The sequence below is a fragment of the Triturus cristatus genome, chromosome 8, assembly GCF_964204655.1.
Source record: "Triturus cristatus chromosome 8, aTriCri1.1, whole genome shotgun sequence".
Taxonomy (NCBI): domain Eukaryota; kingdom Metazoa; phylum Chordata; class Amphibia; order Caudata; family Salamandridae; genus Triturus; species Triturus cristatus.
Window position 1 is genome coordinate 749,071,273 of NC_140591.1, and position 27,116 is coordinate 749,098,388.

At 43.8% G+C, this 27,116-nt stretch overlaps 1 protein-coding gene across 1 annotated transcript in view; it reads left to right on the plus strand.

The window, feature by feature from the left end:
* The window catches only part of LOC146805018 (acetylserotonin O-methyltransferase-like), a 540,006-nt gene that overhangs the window by 356,543 nt on the left and 156,347 nt on the right, over positions 1-27,116 (plus strand). Inside the window, exons 5-6 of the mRNA XM_085622167.1 lie at positions 15,239-15,357; positions 22,793-22,933. Of these exons, the coding sequence (XP_085478293.1) occupies positions 15,239-15,357; positions 22,793-22,933 (260 nt within the window). The remainder of the gene's footprint in view (positions 1-15,238; positions 15,358-22,792; positions 22,934-27,116) is intronic.

Here is a 27,116-nt window from a genome sequence, read left to right on the forward strand (position 1 = left end):
CTGCCTTTGGCAACTGTGTTAAATTCGTACTAGGGGGTTGTAGATTGCTGGCTGGAGGTCAGGCTTTAGCAAGTGAGGGTGGCGCCTGTATTTGACTTGCTGATAAATGGGTATATTATTTGGAGAGGAAAGGAAAAAATGAATTTTCTTGGCCTGCATGTCAAACTTTACAGTGCTGTCACCTGCTTCCTCAGTAAGACGCCTACCGCTTCTGGCCAAAGAGTTGCTGTCAACGTTGGGCGTAGAGCTCTTGGGGAGAGAGATGGAGGATACTGTTTGGGTTTTACTCCCTTTGGCAGTCCTCCCCAGAGCTGATTGGCATATTAATTGATTTGACTGTTCCTCTCGACACTCAGCCAAATGCGCTGCTGGCTTATTAGATATATTTTTTGTTTTCCTCTGTGAGCTCTTGTAATCTTGTGTGTAAGGACTGGACAACCATTTTCACAGACTCAAGTGCACTTTTTAGGTGTGCCACTGCTGAGCCTGGCTCCTCTATATCTACATCTTTAATACTTGACCCAGGGTGTCCCTCTGCCAAATTAGCACGTTGGGAGTAACATTTTGAGCATATTATGCTGGACTCTGCTTCAGGGGGGATTTTTTGAGTGATCAAGGCAAGATTTAGAACAACTGAGACAATTGGTGAAATAAGGAAAGTAGTTTGGGGGGGTTTCCAGAGGCTTCATTGGTGACTGTGCAAAGTTTGGCTTTGTTCGCGGTACCCCCTCTGCTGTTACCTTTGAAAAAATGCGAAATGTTTGGTTTTGAAGAGGTGGACCCAGGCTGAATCTTCCCTTTGTTCAACACATCCTCCAACTCCTCTAGCGAATCATCAATTGCATCTAATGTGCAATTGTCTGCAGCATGTCTTTTTAGGACATTCCCGGCTGGTCCAGGCCAATTAACATAAAATTGGGCCTTTCTTTTGCCCATTGCAACTATAGTCAGTACAACCCCAGGTACTCACAGTTGTAGCCAAAAGCATCATCACCGGAGAGCTCCAAGCTGGGATAACCAAGGGGGGTTGGCCCTGCCATGCCTCTTCCTGGTGCTGACGGTTGCGAGGCAGGCCCACCCTTGGCCTAGGCTTGGCCCACACACGACCTGCGCAGTGGGACTGCAGGATGTGCTTTAGCAAGTTCGGGAGGCTTCACCCCCTTCCTTCAGTGAGTCAGCAGGAGCATCTCCAGGGGCAGGAGGTGATGGAGCATGGAGTTCCCTCCAGTCAGGTCAATCCGTGGGGCCCAAAACCCCCTTGCCACAAGTACAGAAGATCCAGGCAACAGGATTGCAGGGTATGCTTTAGCACGTTCAGGAGGTCCCGCACCCTTCCCTCAGAGAGTCAGCAGGAGCACCTCCATGGCAGAAAGTACAATGAAAGATGGAGATTCCTCCAGTCAAGTCGATTGGTGGCAGTCCAAAACCCCCTTGCCATCTGTGGAGAATTCCTAAGCAGAGTGATTGCAGGGTGTGCTTTAGCACAATCAGGAGGCTCTACCCCCTTCCCTCAGTGAGTCAGAAGGAGCACCTCCAGGCACAGGGGGCAATGGAACATGAAGTTCCCTCAAGTCAGGTTGATTCATGGGGGCCCAAAACCCACAGGCCACAAGCACAGAAGTCCCAGGCAGCAGGATTGCTGGATTTTCTTTAGCACGTTCAGGAGGCCTCAACCCCTTTCCTCAGTGGGTCAGCAGGAACACCACCAGGCACAGGGGGTAATATAACATGAAGTTACCTCTAGTGAGGTCAATCCATGAGGACCCAAATGCCCTTACCACCAGTAGAGAAGTCACTTACCCTATATTTTCATCAGGGAATCATTGAACCAGCAAAACCAAATTTTACTTCTTCATTGGTTCTTTATATCTAGCTGTGAGCAGACGCTACACCCCCGGAAAAGGGTATGTGGTATTGAGGTGCAGCTGTAGTGCCACCATGTCATGATCAGAAAACCACCATGGAATAATCTATGCTCTTTCCACATGCCGTAAGTTAGATGCCAAAACAAGAAAATAGACTGAGTGGGTATTCGTCCTGTGGATACAGGAAGGGAACGTGTAATCCCGAGCCTGTAGGAGCAGCAATCAACAGGGATTCACAGTGTGAAATCACCAATCAAATCTTGTTATCTGCCCCTATCCCTATTGTGTTCGATGTCGGAGTGCCCGACATCCACAGCACAGGATCCTGCACCACATTCCAGTTCCCCCCAATTTCTACTTTTGTCCTGCCAAACAATACTGTCAACCTAGAAAAAAAAGCAACTTGTGCATACACCGACCCCAAAATCAAGTATGCGTTCGGGATCTGAAGCTCAACAAAAAAACATACCTCTCATGCTCATCTATCCATTTGATATGCAGTCTATATGGGAGATGCTTGTGAAGAAGTATCGCCACCATTTGATCCTATGGGTCAAGTGCGTCGGCTGCTGTAGGGATGGGAAGATCCCTGGACATGCATAGACTACCGGCCCCACCCAATCTTGCTTCAGTTTGTCACATTCCGGGGGTATCAAAGGGGTTTCTGCAATCATGGCGACGTCAGGCTTAGCCCGACCCAGGAAGTGAGGCCATTGGCATTCAAAGATAGATGTGTGAGATAATTAGTGTACCCAGGCAGCCTTTTGATATACCCAGTTCATTGTGTGAGTGTCTTATTGTCTAGAGGATGTGAAGATCTATGGATGTGGCCCAGACTAGTGTCCTTCGGCAAGTAAACGTGTCTGTCAGAATCTCAGTGGAGTGCTGCCTCCCCATTCCAAGTGAGTTCCTCAGCATGAAGGCGAGTCTCTGCTATCTAAAATATTGGATTCCACCTCCATGGGCAAGAAGTAGGCAGAACAATTGCCGGTCCCACGATAACTCAACTCCTACCCAAACCTACTTGTGTGCTATGGACCCTGGTGGCTGCCCAACCATTTCAACCTGGCCCTCAGTCCGTATAGAAGCTAGTGAACAACTACAAACTGCTGTCACATGCTTTCTATGGAGATCAGTAGAAATCCAGCTCCCAGGAGAGATTCCCCCCAGAGACCTCAAAGAGGTCCCCTTCCCTCACACACCCCAGTAACATGCATCATCAATCTTATGGGGGGCCTCACGGTATCTTAATTGAAACTCCTCTCTATTCTTTCTCCTCAGTGCCCCCAGACTTCCCCTCCCAAACACCCCATCATAACAATCCGTCTTGGCTCCACTGTCTCTTGGCGAATTTTTTGTGTTAATGTTCTATCCCTCCTGCAATCCCCCTACTGACATGCACCCCCTCACTCATTCTTCCCCCCAAACAATGGCATATCTCCTGGAGGGATGTGTCAGTTTCACTATCAGACATGTCCTTCTACCCCACAGGATGCTGGGAAGATAGGATGATGCACCCCCCAACATCCTGCACCTGTTGCTGCTGAACCCATCACAATACATCATGTAGTAATCAAAGGAACAAGAATCAGACAAACATATATAAGCCATAAATACTGGCTCCAAGTCCAGGTGAGGCTTACTTCAGTGCTTCAGTGGAGATAAGACTTTTCTAAGTCATGCCTAGAGTCCCTGCACAATATGTTTGGTTCCTTTCCCCACTTTCTTGTTACCTGCTCTAGATGTCAGCGGTCTTCCGGGACATTCCTGACCCTTCCTTCCCCTTCGGAATCCAGTAGGGGCAGCTCCTTTGAAGATTTTTTCGTTCCGCTTTGCTATTCAGAGTGTTCAGCAGACTTTCCAACTCCTCCGGATCAACATATTCCCTTGTCCAGCCTCCAAAAGTGATCAGCATTTTCTTTGGCTCCAACAGACCATATTTCACCTCTTTTTTCCGGTGACAATTCCGGAGTACAAAAAAGTATTTTCTTGATTGATTTGTTTCAAATGAGAAGTCTGGAGTGATGAGAATCCAGCTGTTCTCATACAGATAAGGCCCATGTCTTTTGACTGCTTTCAGAATTTTACAGGTTTGGTGACGTCTAAGCCAATAGGCCAGTATTTGTCGGGGATGATCTGGAGAGAGAGGTTGTTGGGACCATACCCTGTGAGCTCTCTGAAATTCCAAGCGCAGGTCATAAATCGTCAAGATTAAGGTTGGTAACAGCATTCCGAGGAACCCCGTGATATTATCCCTTTCTTTTTCCTCATGAATCCCAGAGATTCAGAAGTTATTCTGGTGGCTTCGTTCTTCCAGGTCACCGATGCCAGGGTGAAGCTCCCAGATGGTGAGGCTCCACTCTGGTACAGTGTCCCACCCATACTCTACATCTGACATTCTCTGTTCAACCCCGGCTAACCTAGGGGCTCATTAGGATGGCGGACGGACTGGAGTCCATCCCCCATCCTGGTGTAAACCGGGACCATCTACCATAGATGTAGCAGTCCCACACACCGGATCAAGATGCGGTCGCCACCGTGGCAGTCGTATCCTGCATATTAACATTGCAGCTGTTGCTGCTGACGGCAGCACCGCCGTGATGTGAAAATGCCATGTTGTGCATTTCACAGCACTTCGTGGCAGGCAACACACGGTGCCTGCCACATAGTGCTGTGAAATGTAGGGGGGTACCATGGGTACCCCCCAATACCCCCAAGTGCACCCTGGCCTCCCCCAACACAAGGGGGCTCAAAACGGGCCCCCAAATCCAATCCCGCCAGCCTTTCCTTGTCGGTTCCACCTCCATGGAAAGTCTGTCTCCAGCCTTCATCGCAATTTGGCGGACGGTGCCTGCTAGGCACCACCACCATTTTACTGGTGAAGACCGCTCCGCCAGGCAATCCGGAGGATTGCCTGTGACAGTTCCATGGCAAACAGTCTTTGCGACCGCCACGGTCATGGTGAGATTCCCCCCATCCTAATTTGGCTGGGGGAAACTCGCGGTCGGTGTATGGAAGGACCGCCACAGCATGGCTGGTGGTGGCGGTCCTTCCGCCATCATAATCGACCCCCTAGTCTGGAAACTGGCAATGTCACAGATCAAAATTTGTACCTCCTCTGATGTGGTTGAAAACATGGCATTCACTTTGGACACTTTGATTTCTGCTGGTTCCTTCAATAGTGTAGTTAGAGTGTAGTCTGACACTGCTGATGGAAAACTGGCATGCATGGTGCCCTTACCTCTCCCAGCCACTGTATCAGAAACAGTTAGTTGCCTAGACCTTTTGTCTTTATGTCCATGTGGCATGTGGGCAGGCAGAACAGATCTTCAAAGTGGAATGGTCTCATTTCACTTACATCTAAATGCTCTCCTGGGGGTCCAGGGTTGTCTATCCTCAGGCTCCTACCAAACTATTGACCTTCCTCCGGCACAAGGTCACCCCCTTGCAGACCCTCCCATCATTGTCCTGTCCCATCCCAGGGGATACGTAGGTATTAATAGAAGGGTCCGCCTCCTCAGGTGCTGTGTGACCTTAGCGTAACAATCTGATGATTCCAATTTAGGATGGCCACCCGGAGTCTACAGTTTACAACAATTCCAAGTGTAATCCACTACTTGCTAAGGAACTCAGCCTTTCCCCTCTCAAGTAACCCTATCACTTCTCCTCACCTTTGAGCATTCGATGATAGTGCTGATCTGAGGCCACTGCAATCTGATAAGAGCCCACTGTCCTGTTAGGCTTCCTGGGCCTGATCACTGAAATGTACCCTGGTCACTGTCTGTACCTCCAGCAGTCTTCCTACCAGTAAATGATGAGGGAGGGGCTATCCCTGGCCCAGCTGCCGTGCCTCTCTCAGCTCTCTGCTGCCGTGCCTCTGCGGCCTGCTACCTATTCCTCTCTCTCCAGACCAACCGCTTCAATGTGAGGAAGGAGCCATCCACGCTGATTTCCCAATATTCCACTTTGTGGGGGGTGGTGGATGCCCTGCAGTCCCCACTCCACTAAACTCTCCTTCTGCCAGGGGAATTTGTTGTTGAAGGCACAAGGGGATTCCTGTAGTAGGGCACTCTCAGGGGAGGCCTGCGCTGTGGCTGCTACCCGTGAGCTGCTGCTCCTGCTCGGCCCCTATCACTATGTCAATCATCTCAGGTGCAGCACGCAACCTTGTCTTCTACCCTTGAATACCCCAGAGGGCCCTATCCTGCATTAATGGACACCCCAGAGCTCCTCAATCTCTTCCCACACTCCGGAAGGACACCCCCAAAGTCTTGACACAGTGGATACATCATCAGGCCCGGGCTTGCTGCTGGGTTGCAGCTCAGCACCACCATCTTCTCTGGCAGCCAGCCCCACCCACTCTCTATAGTTAAGGCCATGTTTATGACCCAGTTTGTGTCACCTTTGCACCACACAACATGGTACATTTGCAACACAAACCTTAAGTGAGATTTACGAAGCCACAGCAAGGCCACTTTGCATGGCCCTGAGTGTCTCCATAAATCTGGGGTAAAACAATGCAGTACAAATCATGGTGTTGACTTACTATGCCCTGGGAAGTCATTCCATGGGCATTGTGAGAGTGTCCCCACTCAACTCTCATGGATTTTGACGCATTCCCAAATTTGCCGTAGTTGGTAAACCTGGGAATCCGCCAAAAAGGAACGCCTTTCCCAGGGGAGGAGAAATGAGGAGAAAGACTATTTCTCCACGTTACTTCCTCTTTCTATCGGAGGAACATGCCTCTCAGGATTGTTTTTTTGCAGGAGGGTGCTCATTCCTGCACAAAAACAATCCTGCCTGTGTTGGCACTGGGCTGACAAAGGCTGCCAGTAATGGAAAGGCAGAAATGCACCGTATTGACTTAAATATGACGCATTCCAACCTTTTCCTGTCATGCAGTGCAGCAAGGTGACTTGCTGTGCTACACTGCATGACAAGTTTGTAAGTCTACCCTAAGTGTTTTTGGTGGCTTGTCAATAGCACTCTGTCTGACTGAAGACTTTAGCTTTTGCAGACACCGACCTTGGAAATTCAAATTAGCATCTGGTGTTATACCTTCCTTTTGATCTGTACGTATGGTGACAGTATTTTTATATGTGTGGATCATTAATTATAGAAGTTTATTTCTCAGAGTTTTATTTTTGAGATTCAGTTGGATTTTAACAAGCGACATAATGCTCAAGAAAAAACAAGTCAGATTCATTTCTGAGTTATGCAACTGTAAGTCCTCCATTCACCAACAGTGACATTTGAAAATTAGGTGGATCTCAAACTTTTCTCAAGAAATTAATCAGTCAATTGGGATTTATAAAGCATGGCATATCACCCATGAGGGTCTCAAGGGCGTGGAGTTGCTAGCTGTGAAAAATGAGGCAAAAACAGGAAAAAGCACTCAGATGAACAGGGAAAGGAAGGAAAAAAGCAGTACAAAACGAGGTAAAAGCAGGAGAAAACACTCAGAAAAACAAAGGATGGAGAAAGCAGTCAAAAATTAGGTAACAGCAGGAGAAATCTCTCAGAAAAGTGGGGAGAAAGCAGAGCGACGCAGCAGCATGGGAGAACTGGGCCTGCGGCCTGCTCAACGGGGTCAGGCTGCAGCCACCTTTGAGTAGGTTCCAGTAGGAGAAAGGGCGCAGGGAGGTGGTAGGCAGTGCTAGGCGGGAAGTGGGAAAACAGGTAGCAGGCTGGATCAGCAAATGAGGAAAAAGCAAGGAGAAGCTGTGACAAACCACAAAAACCCAGCAAAAAAACAATCAGAAAAATGGGTTAAAGGAAGAGGACGGCAGTAAAAATCAAGGGAAATGCAGGAGAAAGCACTGAGAAAAATGGGGAGTAAGCAGAGCTGTGCAGCAGCACAGGATTGCTGAGCCTGGAGCCTGCTCAATGGAATCGCATTGCAGCCTCGATTATGTTGGTCTTGGGAGGAGGGATGGACCCCGGGAGGTGGTGTGCGGTGCTAGGCAGAAGGCGAGAAAGCGGGTAGGAGGCGAAAGCAGTAAATGAGAAAAAAACAAGGAGAAGCATGAAAAACCAGGGCAAAGCAGGAAGAAGCATTCAGAAAAACAGGAGAAAGGAAGGAGTAATCAGTAAAAATCAGGCAAAAGCATGAGAAAACACTCAGAAAAAGTGGGAAGGAAGGAGATAGCAGTAACAAATGATGTAAAAGCAAGAGAAAGCACTCACAAAAACAGGCAGGAATCAGAGGGGTACAGCAGCACAGGAGTGCTGGACCTCTGGCCTGCTCAATGGTGTTGCGCTGCGCCCTGTATTAAGTAGGTCCTAGGAGGACAAAGGGTGCTGGGAGAAGGTGGGTGGGACTGGGCAGGAAAAACGGGAGACAAGTGGGAGTGACAAATGAGGAAAAAAACAACGAGAAGCATTAAAAAACAAGGCGAAAGCAGGAGAAATCACACCGAAAAATAAGGGAAAAGAAGGAGAAGGCAGTAAAAATCGAGGGAAATGCAGGCGAAAGCATTCAAAATAATGGGGGTAAAGGAAGGAGAAAGCAGTAAAAAAAATCAAGCAAAAGCAGGGGAAAGCACTAAAAAAATGGGGAGGAAGCAGAGCAGTGCACCACCAGATGAGAGTTGGGCCTTCTCAATGCGGTTGCGTTGCGCCCTCGATTAAGTAGGTCCGGGGAGGACGAAGGGGCACGTGGAGGCAGTGGGTAGGGCTAGGCATGAAGCAGGAAACCTGGCAGCAGGCTGAAACAGTAAGTAAGAAAAAAACATGGAGAAGCAGGGAAACACAAGGGAAAAGCAGGAAAAAGCACCCAGAAAACGGAGGGAAAGGAAGGGAAGGAAGCAGAGCAGTGCAGCAGCATGGGAGAGCTGTGCTTGGGTCCTGCTCAATGGGGTCTCACTGCAGCCTCCATTAAGTAGGTTCTGAGAGGTGGGAGAGGCGCTGGGAGGCAGTGGGCAGGCTGGGAGGTAGAAAAACAGGAGGAAGGCAGGAGCGACAAATGAGGAAAAAACAAGCAGAAGCAAGGGAAAATCAAGAGAAACCACTCAGAAAACATGGGAAAAGGGAGGAGAAAGCAGTGAAAATGAGGCAAAAGCAGGAGAAAGCACTGAGACAAACAGAAAGGAAGCAGAGCCATGCAGAAGCACTGGACAGCTGGTCCTAGGGCCTGGTGAAATAACTCTTAGTGGAGGATTTCCAATATTGCAGGTAAGTTGAAGCATGGCTAAGTACTCTTTGTTTAATATTTGCAGAATTTGCTTTACAATGTGTAGTATAGCAGAGCAATTTTAATTTTATCTAAACTGGCTAGTTATTGCCATTTTTTTTCGTTGGTTAATACACTAGTTACTAAACCAATTAGGAGATTATCTACTTCATAATAATAGCAAATATATCTGTAATCTCTTTGAAGTCCATTGACAGCTACATAACCTTACCATCTCAATTCTATTCCTATTGTTTTTTGTTTTAGGAATAGACATGCAATTGCCAGAAAGCAGCGTGCAGTTTGAATGTTAATGTTAAGCCCAGGTTCTGGTGTAAACCTGAGCCTCTATGGGAATTCACAAGGGCATATTATCAAGCCCATTATCACCGATTTAGCGGCAGTTTCCTGCCGCTAAAGCGGCGATAATGTTATCTCCGTTCCTTGATAATATGGACCAAAGTCTTCTGTCAAAGCTGTTGTCAGCTACTAAGTAAAGGGGCAATTTAAACCACTGTTTGCTAGCGCATAACCCTTTCTATGGTTGTGCTAGCCACACAACCCCTTAGTTTCCTAAAGGTAAATTGTAGAGCTCCTTTAGCAGGTATACTGAGATGGTTGGGCCCAATGGCCTGACAAAGGCTGTCTTCAGGGCCTCATAATATACTTCATGGCCTTTTCATAGGCATTCATTCTTGTGCCTTTTACACTAAACACATGCACACAAGGAACACATACATGTACATAGAAACACTTAGGGGAACGCATGTCTGCAAGAACACAGGCCCAGTCACAAAAGGTACAGCTGAGATACACTATTAACACACTCTGTTGCATCACATTTCAAATTGAAATACAACTTTGGGAACCCCGATACTGTACAGAGAGTAAGTGGTAGATGTTAATGGGAACACATTTATGCAAGACTGGTCATCTACATACCCACAACCCTTTGTATGGAAGCGGCACACCCACAAATCTTTCTCATAATCATTAATCATTTCTGTTCATCAATATTACAGTCAAGAAAAACGTTCAGAATTTGTTGTGGTAAATAATGTGGGCCTGATTCATAAAGGTCAATTTTCACAAAAGTAGGACTATCCTATCATTTAATGTGTGGAGACTTCACAGTTGTAAAGATACTACTAGTAAAAAAGCCTTTGTGAATAGGAAACAATTGCAAACTTACAGAAAAGTGTATGTTAACCTTTGCGAATCAGGACCTGTGTGTAACGCATTATTTGCATTAAAGTCCATGGTGGGATTTTATGGAATCAGCACACCCTCAATTGTTGCAGCGGCCTGCTTCAAAGACAAAGGTTTAGTGGATCAACCATCTTCAAGAGGTGGAATGTCAATACTGCCTTTTACCTGGATTAACTGGCAAATTGTGTGGTAGTGATGAAGGGATTAAGAACTATTGGATGGTTCCTGAAAATACAGAGACCGAAATTCTTTATGCACAGGAAGGCCTAATGGTCTATAGCCTGATTTAGAGCGTAGCGGATGTGTTACTCCACCACAAACATGAGCGATATCCTGCCCACTTTATTACAAGTACAATAGCATATCATGCACTTCAAATAGGGTGGACAGAATATCCGTCACACTAGTGATGGGGTAACCCATCCGCAAAACTCTAAATCAGGTTCTTAGTACTTATCCACCCACCCGGTGTAACTACTGCTGGAATATGAATCTGCAATGGGACATGACTAACATTGCAATGAAGCTGCAGCAATAAGTAAAAGGCAGCGGACTTATTGTCAAGATGCTTCCAATTGGTTGTGGTAGTTATCTTAATTTTAAAGCTTCCTGCTGGCACTAGGACATGTGGTCTATTAGCTAGAGCCACAAGCCTTCAAACAAGATATAAATCCTGAGCTTGGATCCACAATTTGTGAGTCTGGTCTAATCCTTAAAGCCCCCGTATCTAAAAAGAAAACTAAAGTGGAATGTGTGGGCCCGATTCACAGAACTAACTTAAGACAAAATCCTAAACTTACTACTATTTTGGTACTCACAGAAGGCACTTACTCATTTTGGTATTCACAGAAGGCACTTACTCATTTCGGTATCCACAGAAGTTAGGAGTCCTAACTTTAGGACTCCTAAATGCCTTCTGTGAATACCGAGGGCCCAATTCACAGAACTAACTTAAAACAAAATCCTAAACTTACTACCATTTTGGTATTCACAGAAGGCACTTACTCATTTCGGTATTCACAGAAGTCGTTTAGGAGTCCTAAAGTTAGGAGTCCTAACTTTACTACTCCTAAACTGAGAAAAATCCTAATTTTAAGACTTTTGGTATTCACAGAAGGCATTTAGGAGTCCTAAAGTAAGGAGTCCTAACTTTACTACTACTAAACTGAGAAAAATCCTAACTTTAAGACTTTCGGTGTTCACAGAAGGTATTTAGGAGTCCTAAAGTTAGGAGTCCTAACTTTACTACTCCTAAACTGAGAAAAATACTAACTTTAAGACTTTCGGTGTTCACAGAAGGTATTTAGGAGTCCTAAAGTTAGGACTCCTAACTTCTGTGAATACCAAAATGAGTAAGCGCCTTCTGTGAATACCAAAATGGTAGTAAGTTTAGGATTTTGTCATAAGTTAGTTCTGTGAATCGGGCCCTATGTCTTTAAACTAAGTTTGAAATATTAAAAAAAAACTGGAAAAAATCAGCTGTTGTATAGAAGGCAGCCAGGAGTGAGAGATGATTGGTGTCAGAGAAGCTGGTAAGAAGGCTATTACCTCCATCAATGTGGGAAAGGACAGTGATTTGTACCGAAATTTCGAAAGCTGGTACCTCTTGTAACATGCCAGCAGAGCAGGAGGAGTACTAAGTTGGCAATAACAACTATAAAGGGACTAGGAAAACATTAGTATAGTGTATTCTAATTATTTTAAAAGCCATGTTGAAGCCTTAGTCAGCTCAAGACCTGTGTATAAGAGAGCAATATGAAGACCTAGACCAAGCACTACATGAATGGAAATGCAAACAAGGCTGTTTATAAACAGAAGAAAAAATGCAAAGAACTTACTCAACAGCAAAAATACTTCATAGAAATGGTCCCACTACGGAGATCGGTTGCCCTTGATGTGATGAGAACGGCTAGTGGCATTGAAATCAGACTAATAGCCTCTGGGAGAAATTGATAGCCCATTGGAGAAAATGACAGGTTGGCATACAAGGGTTGTGTCAAGTTGTGCTTGCTTGGTGGATTGTGATGAAAATGAAGGCCTAAAAGATAGGCAGTTTTTTTTATTTCACCTATAAACTTGAAATTGTGGAGGCCACTAGATTGCAGTTGAAGCATTTGGTCAAGGGGCAATATATGAATATTATTAAAGGAGGAGAGACACCAGGGGCCGTATTACAAACAGTGCCCAGGGGGTGCCACAGGCATAAGTACCCATATTCTGGGCCCCTAGGGCTCTGTAGTAATACAGAAGAAGGTGCAGACACTTGCGTACCCTCTTCTACAATACAAATCGTGTTGGGGAGGTAGAGCGCTGGTGCTATCTTAAGGGGTCATTCTCTCATTCGCATGAGTGTGGGCAGAAATCCCCCAGCCGGTAGCTGTGGTGAGGAAGCCTTTCACACCTTGCAGGGGTCGCATTGCATTCAGGGGGTGCACTGACTGTGCATCACTTTTTCGTGTAACACAATTAGTGCACAGCCTGATGGCCATTTTGCTTCTGTGCCCTTGACCATAGTAAAGCAAAAGATCCTCTATTATGGACGTGGGTGCTGAGGAAAAAGAGAGCATCAGGAGGCACACTGATTTTGCACCACAAAAAGATGGCGCACAGTCAGTGCGCCACCATAAGTGCGACCCCTGCAATAGGTGAAAGGCTTCTTCACTGCACCTGCCTACAAGGGGATCTCTGTTTACTGCCGCCTGCCAAGAGAAAGAGATAGAGTAGTTGTTTCAATCAGACCCTATGAATGTCACTTAAGCGCTGCCCTCTTGGCAGCGGGAGTTTGTAGCTGCCCTGAGGGCAGCACGTTACTTGTGATATGATGCACTGTCCCTGTTTGCACCTGAGCGCCTCTTTATAAGTGTGCTTTGGCACAAACAAGGAAAGTGCACCCATTACACAACATAGGTCCCGGTTGGAGGAAGATGACCTGCACAGCTATGATTGGGAAAAATTCTAGATTCAATGCACTATTCATAAGATAAATTACCCTTGTGAATGTGGTCTGTGTTACACATAATGGATTATAGACAGAAAAGCAGTAATGTAGTTAGTGATATTAAACATTTTCAACTGGGGGTACCCCACTTGATCAGCTCCACCCTTTCGGGTGGAGTGGTATCATTATTATGATATTGCTTTGCCTGCTTAAAAAATCAGCTGGATTATTATAAATCAGTGCCTAGTTTATGCACCTACGCCGTGTGAACTGAATTCATTTAATCCATATGTCTTTAAGTTAGTGCATTATTTTCAGTAAGCAGACAAGAGAGACGCATACCTTGCTCACTGTTTCCCATCGGTATTATATGAAAGTAAAGCACTAACTTAGAGAAATATCGTGTCAAACAAATTCACTTTACGCCAGCAAGCACATAAAACATGCGGTGCCAGATAAGCCCATCAAGATGGCGCCTAGCCTTTCAGAAAGGCTGCTTGCAGCTTCTTGGATCCTTGCTAGATTTCCTATGTAATTCCACAGACGCCTCTTCTGGGTTTTTATTAGAAGAAAGAGCTCAGATCTTTGCAGTCATTTTTGGTCACTAAAAGGATGATTCACAAAGCTTTACTTGAGGAATAGCTGTGATTGGCTCATTACAATGCAGGAACAAGTCAGAAGTAAATCAAAAGTAGGACACAATACTCAAATACCTCTTTGTCAGGGGGTGCATAAGGAAAATGTGTAGGGACTTTATGTATCTGATCCCTTCTCTAACAAACCGCCAGCAAGAGACTTTAAGGCCCAGCTACCTCACGTCTCTTCTTCACTCTGTTTTAGACATTATGAATGGAAACTTTACCTTTGCCTTCTGACTCAAAGTCTTATCGACCTCTGCAAACAACTATAGCAGAGCATCGTGTGTGATACCAGTCTAAATGTGTCCTCCATTTTATTGTTCATCATGTAGTAAATATAGGGGCACATGCATCAAGGTAGGCTTTTGCGATTCCTTAATTGCGATTATTATGGAATGGCAATTAAGGAATGGCAAAAGCCTATGCATGTAGGAATCACTAAAGAAATAGCGATTCCTAAACATTCCTTAATAGCGAGTTGCAAATTGCGAGTCGCAATTAAGGAATGGCTTGCCATTCATTCCTATGGGCCTGCAGGCCCATAGGAATGAATGGGAATCGCATGCGCAATTTGCGAGTACCAAATAGGTACCCAAATGGGTGCAAAGGTGCCAAAAGGACACTCTGTTGCACCCCTGAAATTGTAATGAGCACCCCAAGGGCATGTGTGTGTGCAACATGTAACTTTGAAAAATGCATTTTAGTGCATTTTTCAAAGGTTTCACAAATTACGGACCCATTTTTTTTCTCGGTAATTTGCGACCCCTAATAGCGAAATTTCTATTTTAAAATGCTTCTAGCATTGCATTTAAGAAATCCGAATTTGCGATTCCTTAAATGAAATCGCAATTTGAGATTTTTGCATTTTGGATGATGCATCCCAAATGCAACCGGTTTTTAGTTTGATGCATGGGGCCTATAGTGTCTTGTGTATTACAGAGTGCAGGACTCCTATGGTCCTTAACGGACTCCGAAGTCTAGTGAAGTAAGTGAATAGGTGTGGTTAATAAAATTCATGACGCACTGTATGTCAGTTAACAATTACACTCTAGAGAATAAAGACGTGTAGTACCGAGCTCCTTGTGTGGTGTCATTCATTTACATGCTACCGGGCTGGGGAGGGCGCAACAGTAAACAATGGGCATTTATTTACTAAGATTTGGAAGGTCAATACAAAGAGGCTACAACTGTTGGGCCTCGCTTTGTCTTCACAAATAGCTTTGTTGTTTTGAGCCATGTTCACATTGCCTGATGAGGTGGTTAAAAAAAAACCACTGCTATAGCTTATAATGGAACTTCACAAACTGTTACCTTCCATGCAAATCTGACAGATTCTTCATGTGTCTTGTTATTATGGATGCAATGTTTGACAATAAATGACATTCCAAAATATATGTTTTTGTTGTATAATTATCAGGTCAGAGGATGACACCTTAGCCTTTATGCAGCACATCAATTCCATTTCGAGTATATGTGACCAAGATGTGATAACAGCCTTCGACCTTTCACCTTTTTCAAGGGTGTGTGACTTAGGCGGTAAGTCGTATGAATATGAAGATCTTATTCACAAAGGTTTCCCTAAGATCATCTTGGGATATCTTTGGTACATATTATTGAAATCAACGATAAACCATCGACTATGTAAGTAAGCGTCAACCCAGTTGGAATTTTCAAATGCAGAGACCGACTATGCATGCAGTTCACAGAAAGCAATGATGACAGGCTTCTGAAGATTTATGTTATTCTTTAATGTTTTAATTAATAAGCAACGTAGTAAAAAAAACCCTTGTGAAGAGTAAGAAGAGAATGAAGACAGAAAAAATATATATGCTAAGGCTTGTTTCTACAGGGACCATGGCAGGTGGCAACTGGAAGACTCTTTGGAAGAATCCTTGGTTCGCTCTCTATAATTTGGGCCAAGCTCAGGACTTACTATGAGGGTGTGTTTGGATGGTGCAAGATTAAGGGCCATATGTAGGTAACATACTATTTACCGATTCATAAATACCGAATTTTACCGATTCGGTATTTATGAATCGGTAAATAGTATGTAGGTAAACAATCGGTAATTATTACCGATTCGGTAAATATCGGTATTTATGAATCGGTATTTACAGAATCGGCAATAATGCATCCCTTCCCATTCATTCCTATGGGCCTGGAGGCCCATAGGAATGAATGGGAAGCCATTACTATTACCGATTCGGTAAATACCGAATCGGTAATAGGGGAAGCATAATCATGGGTGGCAGGGTGTCACATTGACACCCTGTTGCACCCCTGATTCGTGCATGTGTGCACATGTGGCGCACATACATGCCCTAAGGGCATGTATGTCTGCCACATGGCACTTTTAAAGCAGCCAAATTTAGCTTTTTCAAAGGTATTCGTTATTTAACATCAACCTGTAGTTGGTGTTAAATACCGAATCCTTACTACTGAAATTCACTCAATTGAGTGCTCCCTACATATGATTTAAGGATTCGGAAATTTACCGAATCTGTACTTTACCGGTTCGGTATTTTACCGAGCCCTTACCGATTCGGTAAATTACCGAATCCTTAAATCATGCCTCCTACATCTCAAATGCCTAAATACTGGTCGGTTATGGGATATTTACCGAATTTCGGCCGTTACCAACCGGTATTTAGCTACCTACATGAGGCCCTTAGAGCTCAAAAAACAATTCAAATAAAAAATGTAAGGTGCAAATCAAGATCTTATAAAGGATAAATGTACAGTCAAAAACACAAATAATTCAAAAAACAAATACAAAGGAAAAAGGAAAGAAAAAGGATTATTTTTTGCTGTGCAAGACAATGGGAGCGACCACTGAGACCCTCATTATAAGTGACCCAGTAATTAGGCCATATTTTCCACAAGGTCGGAGTTACTGATGTCGAGGTACCGGTAACTGCAGAGTAGAGAAAAATCCAGCCCATTACAAGTTGGACCCTGAGGATCCAGTAAGAAATGAGTAATTACTAGGGCCAACAGTTATTCTGGTTCTAATTCATAAGGTAATTCCTCCGTTTCCTCTGTATATTAAAAACAGAGATTTCCACTGTTTTCCGCAACCAAAACCTCCAGGTGAAAGTAAAGAGATTTGTGATATTCCAGAAAATATTAGAATAGTGATTGGGCTGGTAAATGCTGCTGCAGGCCCCATTAGAATTAAAAGGCCACTTGCAATGAGAGCCCAAGAGAAACTGCTACACCAGACAATGCTATTCCGTGGTAAAACAGAAAAAAAGAATACAGATTTACATTTGGCAGGAAGAAGGTACAGCCTATTTCTATCAAATGTCTACCACCTATGTGCCTTCCACCTGCTTGTAGGGTGTCAGCGATGCAGAGTTCTTGCTAACCCTGGGCGGAGTTCGCAGAGTTGCGCTACGTGAAATTCCGGAAAGTGGAAAAAAACTCCGCTGCTCTACGCAAAGCACCGCAAGTGGCGGAATGCGAAAGAAAAATGCTCTTCACAGTGATTTTCATTGCTGGATGCTTCTCCGCACTGTGCAATCATCGCGAACGGCACCATGCACAGCGCAAGCGAGCACTGCTTTCCTTTCTGCCGCTCAAGCGCTCAAGTAGACTTTTACTCGAGCAGCAGCTTTCTCAACACGAATGGGCAGTTTCTCAACATGAGCGGTCACAAGCATACGCGACCACTCGCAATGAGAACCCTGACCCCCCCGCGTTGAGAAATCTCGCCGGGAGGTTTATTTTCCACGCTCGCGCTTGCCAGCTTGATGTTGACGATCGCGAACGAGGAAAAATCTCGCGGGGAGGTGGATTTTCCTCGCTCACGCTCACTAACTTGACATTGGTGAACGCGGGTGGAGTTTTTCAGAACTCCGATAGTTCCGCGTAACACGGGGTGCGGAAAACTCTGCAAACTCCGCGAGCAGAGCGGAGGTCACCGCCCAGACCTAGTTCTTGCCAAACTTGTAGTGTAATATTCATCTCCACACAGAGGCGCTCTATATATTTGTCATGTAAGGATAGGTCGGCAATTCTGACTATTCGATTGTAGTGTTTTGTGTTAAACAACTTGGGGTTAACAGAGTACAGTAAGAGTATGTAATAAACAGAGGAAACCCCAAATAAATGTATGTGCAGATCTGATTTATTTGCCCAGTGAGAATGTACTTTAAATGCACATTTTCACTTTTCACTGTATTTTCCAATGGGAGATTCCCAGTCCGAGTGGAGAGCTCTGTAAAAGCTTTCTCAAACTTAAAAAATATATATATATATTTTTATGCTAAATATTATTGTAAATTAATTATATATATATATATATGTATTGTAAATGAACACCCTAAAAATGCTACAGCACTATTAACCTAACTTTAAATTCAATATTCAATTAATTCAAATATATTTGATAAACATTGTTTTTCTGAAGTTTAAATTAAAAGAAATCCAGCTAAATTTAAAGTATATACATTCTTATTACACATTTAAAACTATTAAATGGGGTGTGCAAATTGAATTAAAATCATTTATTATATATTTTTTTATTTTTTTTTAAATCTTAAATAATAAATGTGTTATTTTTAAATACTTTTTCAATATTCAATGCATTTTTATATTTATAATTTAACAGTGTTTTGTATGAGGTTCTCTTTTAAGTCCCTGTCTCCATTTTTTTTATTATGGGTGGGTGTTGCTGTATCTGTGGTTGCCTATCTGTGGTGCTGTGCTTACTACTGCTCCTTTTAGGCGGTCGTAAATACACTCAAATTTCGATCCACCCCGTTTCACTAATTAAGACGTGCAACTCTACACGTTCACAACCCTTATCACTTCAGTGATATAACATTTACGGCAGCACCCCATTCTGAAAATTGGTCCATCACTACTGATACCACTGAAGTGATAGGAATTGCAAAAAATCTAAGTGTCACGCAAAAAACAAGTGTAGCAAATGTGCCACACACATTCAGCAGGAGAGCAGTAAGAATGAAGTAGGTAGCCTGTGGTGCATTTTGGAGCACTGGTGTGTTAGCATCCCATCAATTACAGATAGTACATTTTCTGTTGAAATGGTCACTAAATTTGTATAGACATATAGTTTTACTTTTAAAACTATATATTGCACAAACAGTAATTTGTGGAAATCCGGATTCAGCACATATTGATCATTTGTACAACACCAAGTCAAGCGTCCTGATTTGTCTTGATACTATGAAAATCTCTGAGTCGGTCAAACCTTTGAATGACAAAAAGATGTACTTAATTTGTTATTTCCTAATTGCAGATATAGTTTTAAATATGTGCATAGTTTGTTTGCCAGTATTTATATTGTCTATTACAAAAATACTGACAGCCTTCAGCCTTCCCTTTCATTTGCTTTACCCAAGCAAGATTGTCAGCTAGGTCACTTTTACAAAATCTTCTCACTTTGCAGTCAGAGAAATAAAAGTATTGTTATTTAGGGGGGATGCTCCTCTCCTTCCAGCACCTTTGAGTGATGTAGCATTAACAGCAGTATCTCCACTCTGAAAATAGTTCCAGCACCACTGACTGGGTTACTTTGGCAGTTTTGCAGCGTCCCTCTCTTTGCCATGGTTTTGTTTTCAGAAGGCATTTCGGCTGCTGCCTGCTACTTCATACTGGAACCTTTGATCCTCATAGTTCCTAGTGTAAATTATGAGTGGACTGTGGGATTGCAGGAGCTCATTAAAGAAGCTATAAAGTTTAGCAACATCCCCAAACAAAAACACTTTTCAACTGGGCCTCGTAAATCTCTTACAGCTTTGCAAACATGCTTTCATTTCCACTCTTGTTCTGTTGGTAAAATATTGGGCCTGATTCATAAAAGTAAGTTACACTTTTGAGTAAGTTTACACTTTGTAGTAAGTTTACCACTTTCAATATTCCCAAACCTAGAGTGTAAACATACAAAAAAATAAAAGTTACATGTCTCCACAACCGGAGTAATGCAATAGGCTTATTCTTATATGAGTGGGTGATGTCTCTCCTTAAAACCACTCACTATCCCTCCCTAAACCCCTCTTACTCCTCCCTAATACCATCTCGGTAGTGGTGGTGGAGAAATCAACACGCAAAAGTATAACCAAAACTTACATTTTATAGTATGTTTATAGTACATTTTGTAGTATTACAAAACATACTACGAAGTGCAGTTTGGGAATCAGGCCCTTTTTATTTCAATAGCAATGTGAGGCTTGGCATGTCCCATCTAATCACCTCTGGTTTACTGCTATTCGGTTTTCCAGAAAAATCCAAGTGTAAATTTACTCCATAAGTGTAGCTTGCATGTCTCGACTAAACTGAAACACCTGGGGGCTATACACTTTTGAGTAATATACACTTATGAGTAAGTTTGCTACTTTTTGACTATTCACAGTTTTAAAGTAACATTACACTCACATTTTGTGAATAGCCAAAAAGTAGTTGTTAGACTTGTCAGCCTTAGGATGGTCTTCCCCCAAACTTTGTGTCTTCTTTGCCTTACTTTTGCTAATCTATTTTTTTGGCCTTAGGACTCGGGCACTTTATCGCTGCCAACCAGTGCTAAAGTGCATGTGCTCACTCCCCTAAAACATGGTTGTTGGTGTATTTACAATTGGCGCTATATGTGCCGAGGGCCTGTAAATTAAATGCTACTAGTGGACCTGCAGCACTGGTTGTACCACCCACTTATGCAGCTCTTTAAACATGTCTCAGGCCTGCCACTGCAAAGCCTGTGTGTGCAGTTTGACTGCCATGTCGACTTGGCATTTGAAGCGCCTTGCCGAGACTTAATCTCCCCTTTTATTACCCATGTCACCCCTAAGATAGGCCCTAGGCAGCCCATAGGGCAGAGTGTTGTGTAAGTAAAACGCAGGGTGTATACGTTTTTAGTATTACATGTCCTGGTAGTGAAAAACCTCCAAATTCGATTTTCGCTGATGTGAGTCAAACTCGTCTCTTAGGTTAATATTGGGTATTCCTTCGTGCAACTAATAAGTGCAATTCTTGATTGAGGAGTAGAACTGTCATGTTTGGTACCTATGCACTTGTAATAGTACACCCTATAATGATAAAGCTGGACTTTTTATTTAAAAATACTACCATTAGAAAATTGGCTTTTCTGCTCTTAAGCCCTGTGTGCCTGCTGCCTGTCTCCAACACACGTCAAAGTGGGTGACACCTGGGCCTTGTGCATTTCCTCTTGCCAGTCACATACAAAAGAAGCTCAGGTATTCCTTATAGGCCATTCACATTCTGATGGGTCATCCTGGGCAAGATGAGAGGGAGGCGCTGACACTTACGCCTAGATGGGGTGTGTCCTGCTCATACTCAAAAAACTGCTTAACCCTCTGGAGGGTTTTGGGAACCAGGGCACAAAGGGAGGACCTCTGTGCACTATAAAGCCCCTCTTTGAAGTCACCCCCACTTCAAAGGCACCACTGGGTATAAGAACTGGACTTTGACCCTACCAACTCAGTACATTTCTGAACCTGTGGATACTCTGTCAGGAAGCAGGACTGCTGTGCTGCTGACGGACTGCTACTCTGCTAAACTGCTGCTCTGGAAGAACTGTTTTTCTGCTGTGCTGACCTGCCTGCTGCCCTCACTGCCTGGGTGAGAAGGACTAGATTTACACTGCTTCAACCCAGAGTGACTCCAAGGGCTTTTCTGCTTGGCTCCTGTTCTGAAGTCAAAGACTCCCAGCATCCCTGCACCAGCACCTGGACTCTGCCATCTGTGAGTCTTACCCTGACAAGTAGTGCCAATCCAGTGCTGGGACCTTGGAACTTGGTTTTTCTATGCTGTACCTGCAAAATCCACACATCGCCATTGTTGGGCCGGGGGTAACTGACGCAACTCTCCTTGATCCCAACGCATTACCGCGCTGCTGCAGATGAGAACATCGCATTGCTAGCTGAGCGGCTCAACACCAATGCATTGCTTGCATCAAGGTCCTTCAAGAGATCACATTTCCTGCTGCACGGCTCAACGACGCATCGCCTACCTTGGGAGAAGTCGTCGCCAACACATCTTGAATTGTGCGGTTTGGAACCAACACATCACCTACATCCAGAAAGGATCGACGATGACGCATCGCCTCCTCTGCTCCAAGTATCGGGCACGTCGGAGGTGCAAAAAGGTACTTTTTCAGCTGGAAAAGGTTGGTCCCTCAATCCGACCCATGCTCCATCAAACTTTTGGTTTTACCCCTGTCACGCGAAACCAGATAGCCCCGGTTGGCGCTTTATAGTTTTAAGCACTATATTTGAAGATGTTCTTTAAAAATTCCTATCACAAGTTCTAATTATTGGAGTGTTGTTGTTTTGGTATTATTATGTGAATAAAATTAGGCTCAATGTTTCTAACTGGGGGTGGTATCTTTTTGTGTGGTCCTTTCACTATTTTACTGTTTTGAGTGCAGCATGTATATTTTATACATTGCCTTTTGAGTTAAGCCTGACTGCTCTGTGCCACATTACCAGAGGGTGAGCACAGGTTGATTAAGGGTGTGTATCTGACTTACCCTGATTAGGATTGTGGTTCCTGCTTGGACAGGGTGCATAGCTCTGCCAACCAGAAACCCAATTTCTAACAGTAGTCAACTTACTCAAAAGTACAGGTTACCATTGTGAGTTCTAAGATGCCAATGTTCTGCATTTCTTTGCTCTTCAGAAATATAACATACAAAGAAAGCAATCTAACAATCGTACATCATTTTTTCTTTGTTGATCACATTCGTAAATTGAAAAATTACGACTATTAACTATTGTTAATTCAAAGTCTTGAAATTTTAAAGTAACTTACAAACAATTGAGAATCGTCTCATATGTTTTTGCATTTTTTGCATGTCAGGTGTCAGTGGAAACCTGTAATTTCTGGGTCTGGGAAGAATGAGGCGTATTTCCAGATTATTCGTATCGGACAATTAGACACTCCTCAAAATCAAATACTAACTTTTCTCTTATATTTTGTGTTTCTCTACAAGGCTCATCGGGAGCATTAGCCAAGACATTTATTTCGGAATATCCAAACGCTAAAGTCACTGTCTATGACATGCCTAAAGTTGTTCAAACAGCAAAAAAGCACTTCATGTGCCCAGAAGAACATCGAATCAAGTTCCATGAAGGTAGGTTTGTTTCTCATAGGTACTAAAGCAAATCATCAAAATGTCATTTTTTTAACCATCAAATATAAAAAAAAAGCAAATTCTCGAAAGCACTTACATGGCAAATGACACTAGCAAACTAACAGAATTAGCTCTCTTATTTTTCCCCCTACTTACTGGACCCACTCTAGATATATTTCAGTGTATTAAAGATAGAGGAAGCCTTTGCAAATAAACTGAACGGCTCAATGCATCAAGATAAGCCATATCTCAAAGTGTTCTGACTATCCAGAATCAATTAGAATATTTCCAAATAGGTTAATATATTTATCATGTTTTATGGAATGGTCTAAAGCACTTGATCCAAAGCACAAATCAATATTTAATGAGATGGTACTTTCAAATGTGTCTTTAATTATAAAGTATAAATCATATATTGTGCTTTAAAGTTAAAAATATTGAATGATTATTTTATTATGACAGTAGCACTGTTAAAGTGTCTTTGTACATGTATAATTGTTCCTAAAATCCAGATCTAATTGAAACTACAAAAATAAGGTTGTTGAGTAGACTTGCAAAATTAACTTCAGTAGAACCTTGAAACCTGAGCCTAATGACACTTGCACTGGTGAGGTATTCATCACTGTGTTCGATATATATCTTTATGTATACACACCTATTCTTTCTCCATCTTCAACAGGATTAGTGGTCTGTGCAAGAGTGCAACCAAAGTCGGATGTAAAAATTAGGAAGATCTTGGATCCTAGTTTGTAAAATATGTATTATTTAATTTGGGAGTGTTGAGTATTTCAGTGCATATTTTACTACGCAAGATTCACACACACACCACTCAGTAATGTCACCAATGCTGTCATTTGAGATGTCATCAGTAATGTCACTATAGCAGGGGGAAGCTCTTTCCACTTTCCTGCCATAATTTTGATTGGCTTCAATGATAAAATCTGCATTTTGATTGGTTTTTGGCTTGTTAATCCCGCCTCCTGACAGCCATGTCATCATTTTTGTTCTTCCAAGGCTATCGGCCCCTTTACTTGAAATACTGTTTTGTTTCCCTGCCTCTCCCCGTTCCCTCCCGCATGTCCGTAACTTCTTGGACCACAACCATCCCCCCGCCCCCTCCCGTTCATGCCTTCTTTCATGCCCACACTTCCGTTTAAAATGCAATAGGTCCCTGGTAAATACGAGTCCTATTGCATTTTCAGTGCTTGTTTGTCATGTGATTGGTGGGTGAATTTGCACTCTTTGTATTGCATGCGTGCAATACCTTACATCATACGCATGCGCGACAAAACAGTGGCATTTTCCCAATTCATGGTGGGAGGCAGAGACAGCACAAGCAGCGAAGCGAAGCAGGACGAGGTGAAGCGCAGCGAGTTCCACTCCCTCCTCACCTGCAGATCACCCACCTGACTACTCTTCTTTGGTCTGCAGGTAGGTGGCTTGGGTGCGGCCTGCAATCGCACCCTGTGAGCCCCGTTTGTACAGAGTTTATACTTGTTTAGACTGCGGTATGAAGCCCTGTGGCTGGCAGTCAGACAACTAGCGTCTTCCAGTACGTGGTAGAGTTTCCCTTACTTTGTTACGAGGTTGATTGCGACTTTCGTTTTGGTTTAGAACTACCAATGCAAAAGTACACAGTGACCCAAAGCGTAAAACCCTCACGTGTCCTGGTTTCCCTGAGTTCAATCCTCTCTACCTGGGCCGCCTGCCCACGCTGTTTTACCTGCAATCCAGCCTGCAGGATGTTAACTTTCAGGAAGAATGCTTCTGACATAGACTCCATGATAAAATAGATCTCCTGAAAAATGTCATTCAGAACATTTATTTGAAATGCCAGAAGAATGCTCATCTTATGAGTGCACATAAAACAAAATACTTTTTATGTATACGCTAATCAGTCAGATTAATCGTTTCCTAAATGCAACGTACGTAACACGTAGACGTTTCAGCTTCTCATCCTTGGATGAACTATGGGTTATAGGTTGGCAATTTTAGGCATGTCATTTTGCTTCTATTCACGTGTAGCACTTTTTTGTATGATGCCCTAAATTCGCCGAAAATTCCTATATCAGCAGTGTTGGAGGTGTTGGGGGAGGGGCATCCGTTGGTGCAGCAGGTGCAGGGCCCAGGACCCAGAGTGGCCCACTGAACTGTGATTATTGCTGTAATTTATCATTCAAACAGCAGAAAGGGAGGGCGTCCGCGCACTAGGACCCATTCCACACTGGCCACAGTGGCTACTGTACTGTCGTCTACAAGTGTAAAGCGGCAAGTACGAGAAAGGGATGGAAGGGCAAGTGGGAGTAAAGTGCTTAGGGGTCAGTGTTCTCCCCTCTCACCCGTACACACGGAAACAGAGTAGGAGGAGCAGGCGCTCTCTCTTGTGCTCTGGTTCAGACGGTTCTGATGAACTTGAAGTTCACTTACCAGCCGTGGCAGAGCACGCCCCACGCCCAGCTGCAGAGAAGGAACCACAGCACCAGCAGCATGATGAAGGGGGGGTGATGCAGGCACCGAACAGCAGCAGAAGCAGCAGTGCCAGCCGGGCCGTACTCGGTCGGAGCGGGCTGTCCGAGGCCTCTGTATGGGGTTCGGATCCCTTCCGTCCTGCCTCAGTAGCAGTGAGTTCAAGTTGACAACTGCTGGAAGGGTGCAGTGAGAATACGTACCAGGAAGTGTTCGAAGCTGTTCAAAGAATGGTACATTCATTTAAGTTTCCAGCTCAGCTAGTCCCTACTCGGCTCAGTCGGGAAGTCTTTCGTTGATACTTGCGGACTGTGGCACCAGCAACAGAAACAAAATCCAGATGTAATGACTTTTAGATGACTACTATTTTTTGCCAAGGGGATGGGTTATTACAAATATTGCAGTTGGCATAATAGACTGTGTTCTGCTGCTCAGTGATAGGTCCCGCTTCAGACGTTTGCTCTCACTCGTATGCCAGCTTAATGCCACCCAGGAGGTGTGCAAAGGTGGCGGTCCCTATCTGAACTAGAGAAGGGCAAGCCTGTGCCCCTGCCCTTTGCTGCTGGAAAACATGGATGGCTGGTTGGGTCCCTTCTAGCTCAGCCCCGTCCCTGTCTGTGGCTGCTGTTGAACTCTATGCCTGCTCCACACCCTATCCCTCGGGACGCCACAGTACACCATACTCCATACCTATATACATAGAAAATGCGCGTCCCTGGTACCTCCATGGCTGACTCCCAGCACCACCATTCCCTCAGCAATAGGCACTGCTGCCCTGTCAGGAAGCTTTGTCACAGCCCAAGAAACGGAATCTGCAAGGAGAACAGCATGGCCAAAGTACTAAAGGTAAGAGTGCCTTCAGCTAGAGCACTGTTGAGGTTAATTATAGGGGCTGCCTACCGGCGGAGCAAGAGAGGCACAGGGTCCCAAACAGGTAGGTGATGATGAGGAGAGTGGTGTGCCTGTCTGACCTCTTCTAACGTTTGCACACTATGAAGCACTTTGTTAAAATCATTGTGTTAATTTGCATGTTTAATGTATGTTGTCCAAATGATTATGTTTTATTTTCAGTTACGTTTTACAGAAATTTGCTGAATGCTTTTTGCGTTGGTACATCATCATATGTATTATTGTTGCTAACCTGTGTAAGTTAACCTATCTACGTCCTTCTGCCCACACAGAGATTGCTGCATAGAAATTGTCTTCCACGCACACCCGTAAATAATAATATTTTTTTCAAAACTTGGATTTTGAGTGATATGACCATGAAGGCCCTGAATCTATATTAAAAACACAGCTTTGGACTATAGCATTTCCCGCTAAAAGGCAATATTTCTCACCATGTGCTCCCATACCTGGAGTGTCACACAGTTTGGTGCTCACTTTCCTTCCATAGTAAAGAACAGTAGATGTTTCAGCACCTAGGCTAATATGCTGCATGCTAAATACATATACGGTCCCAAAGGCGAGATCGATGCATTGCAAATGCTTGTTGAAATTATGTTTACTAGGTATAAGATCTCTGTCCCTTTTTAAGTAAATGAGTATTATTTTTTAATTATCTAGTAGCTTGATTACAGGAGGTCTGCTACAATCAGTGTCAGTGGCCAGTCTACTGGATTAATGTTAGTTTACACAGCATTTGATAAAGAATGAATATCTAGACGCAAAATATGACAAAAAAAGGTGAAAGTAGTACATTTTTAGAAAAATACAA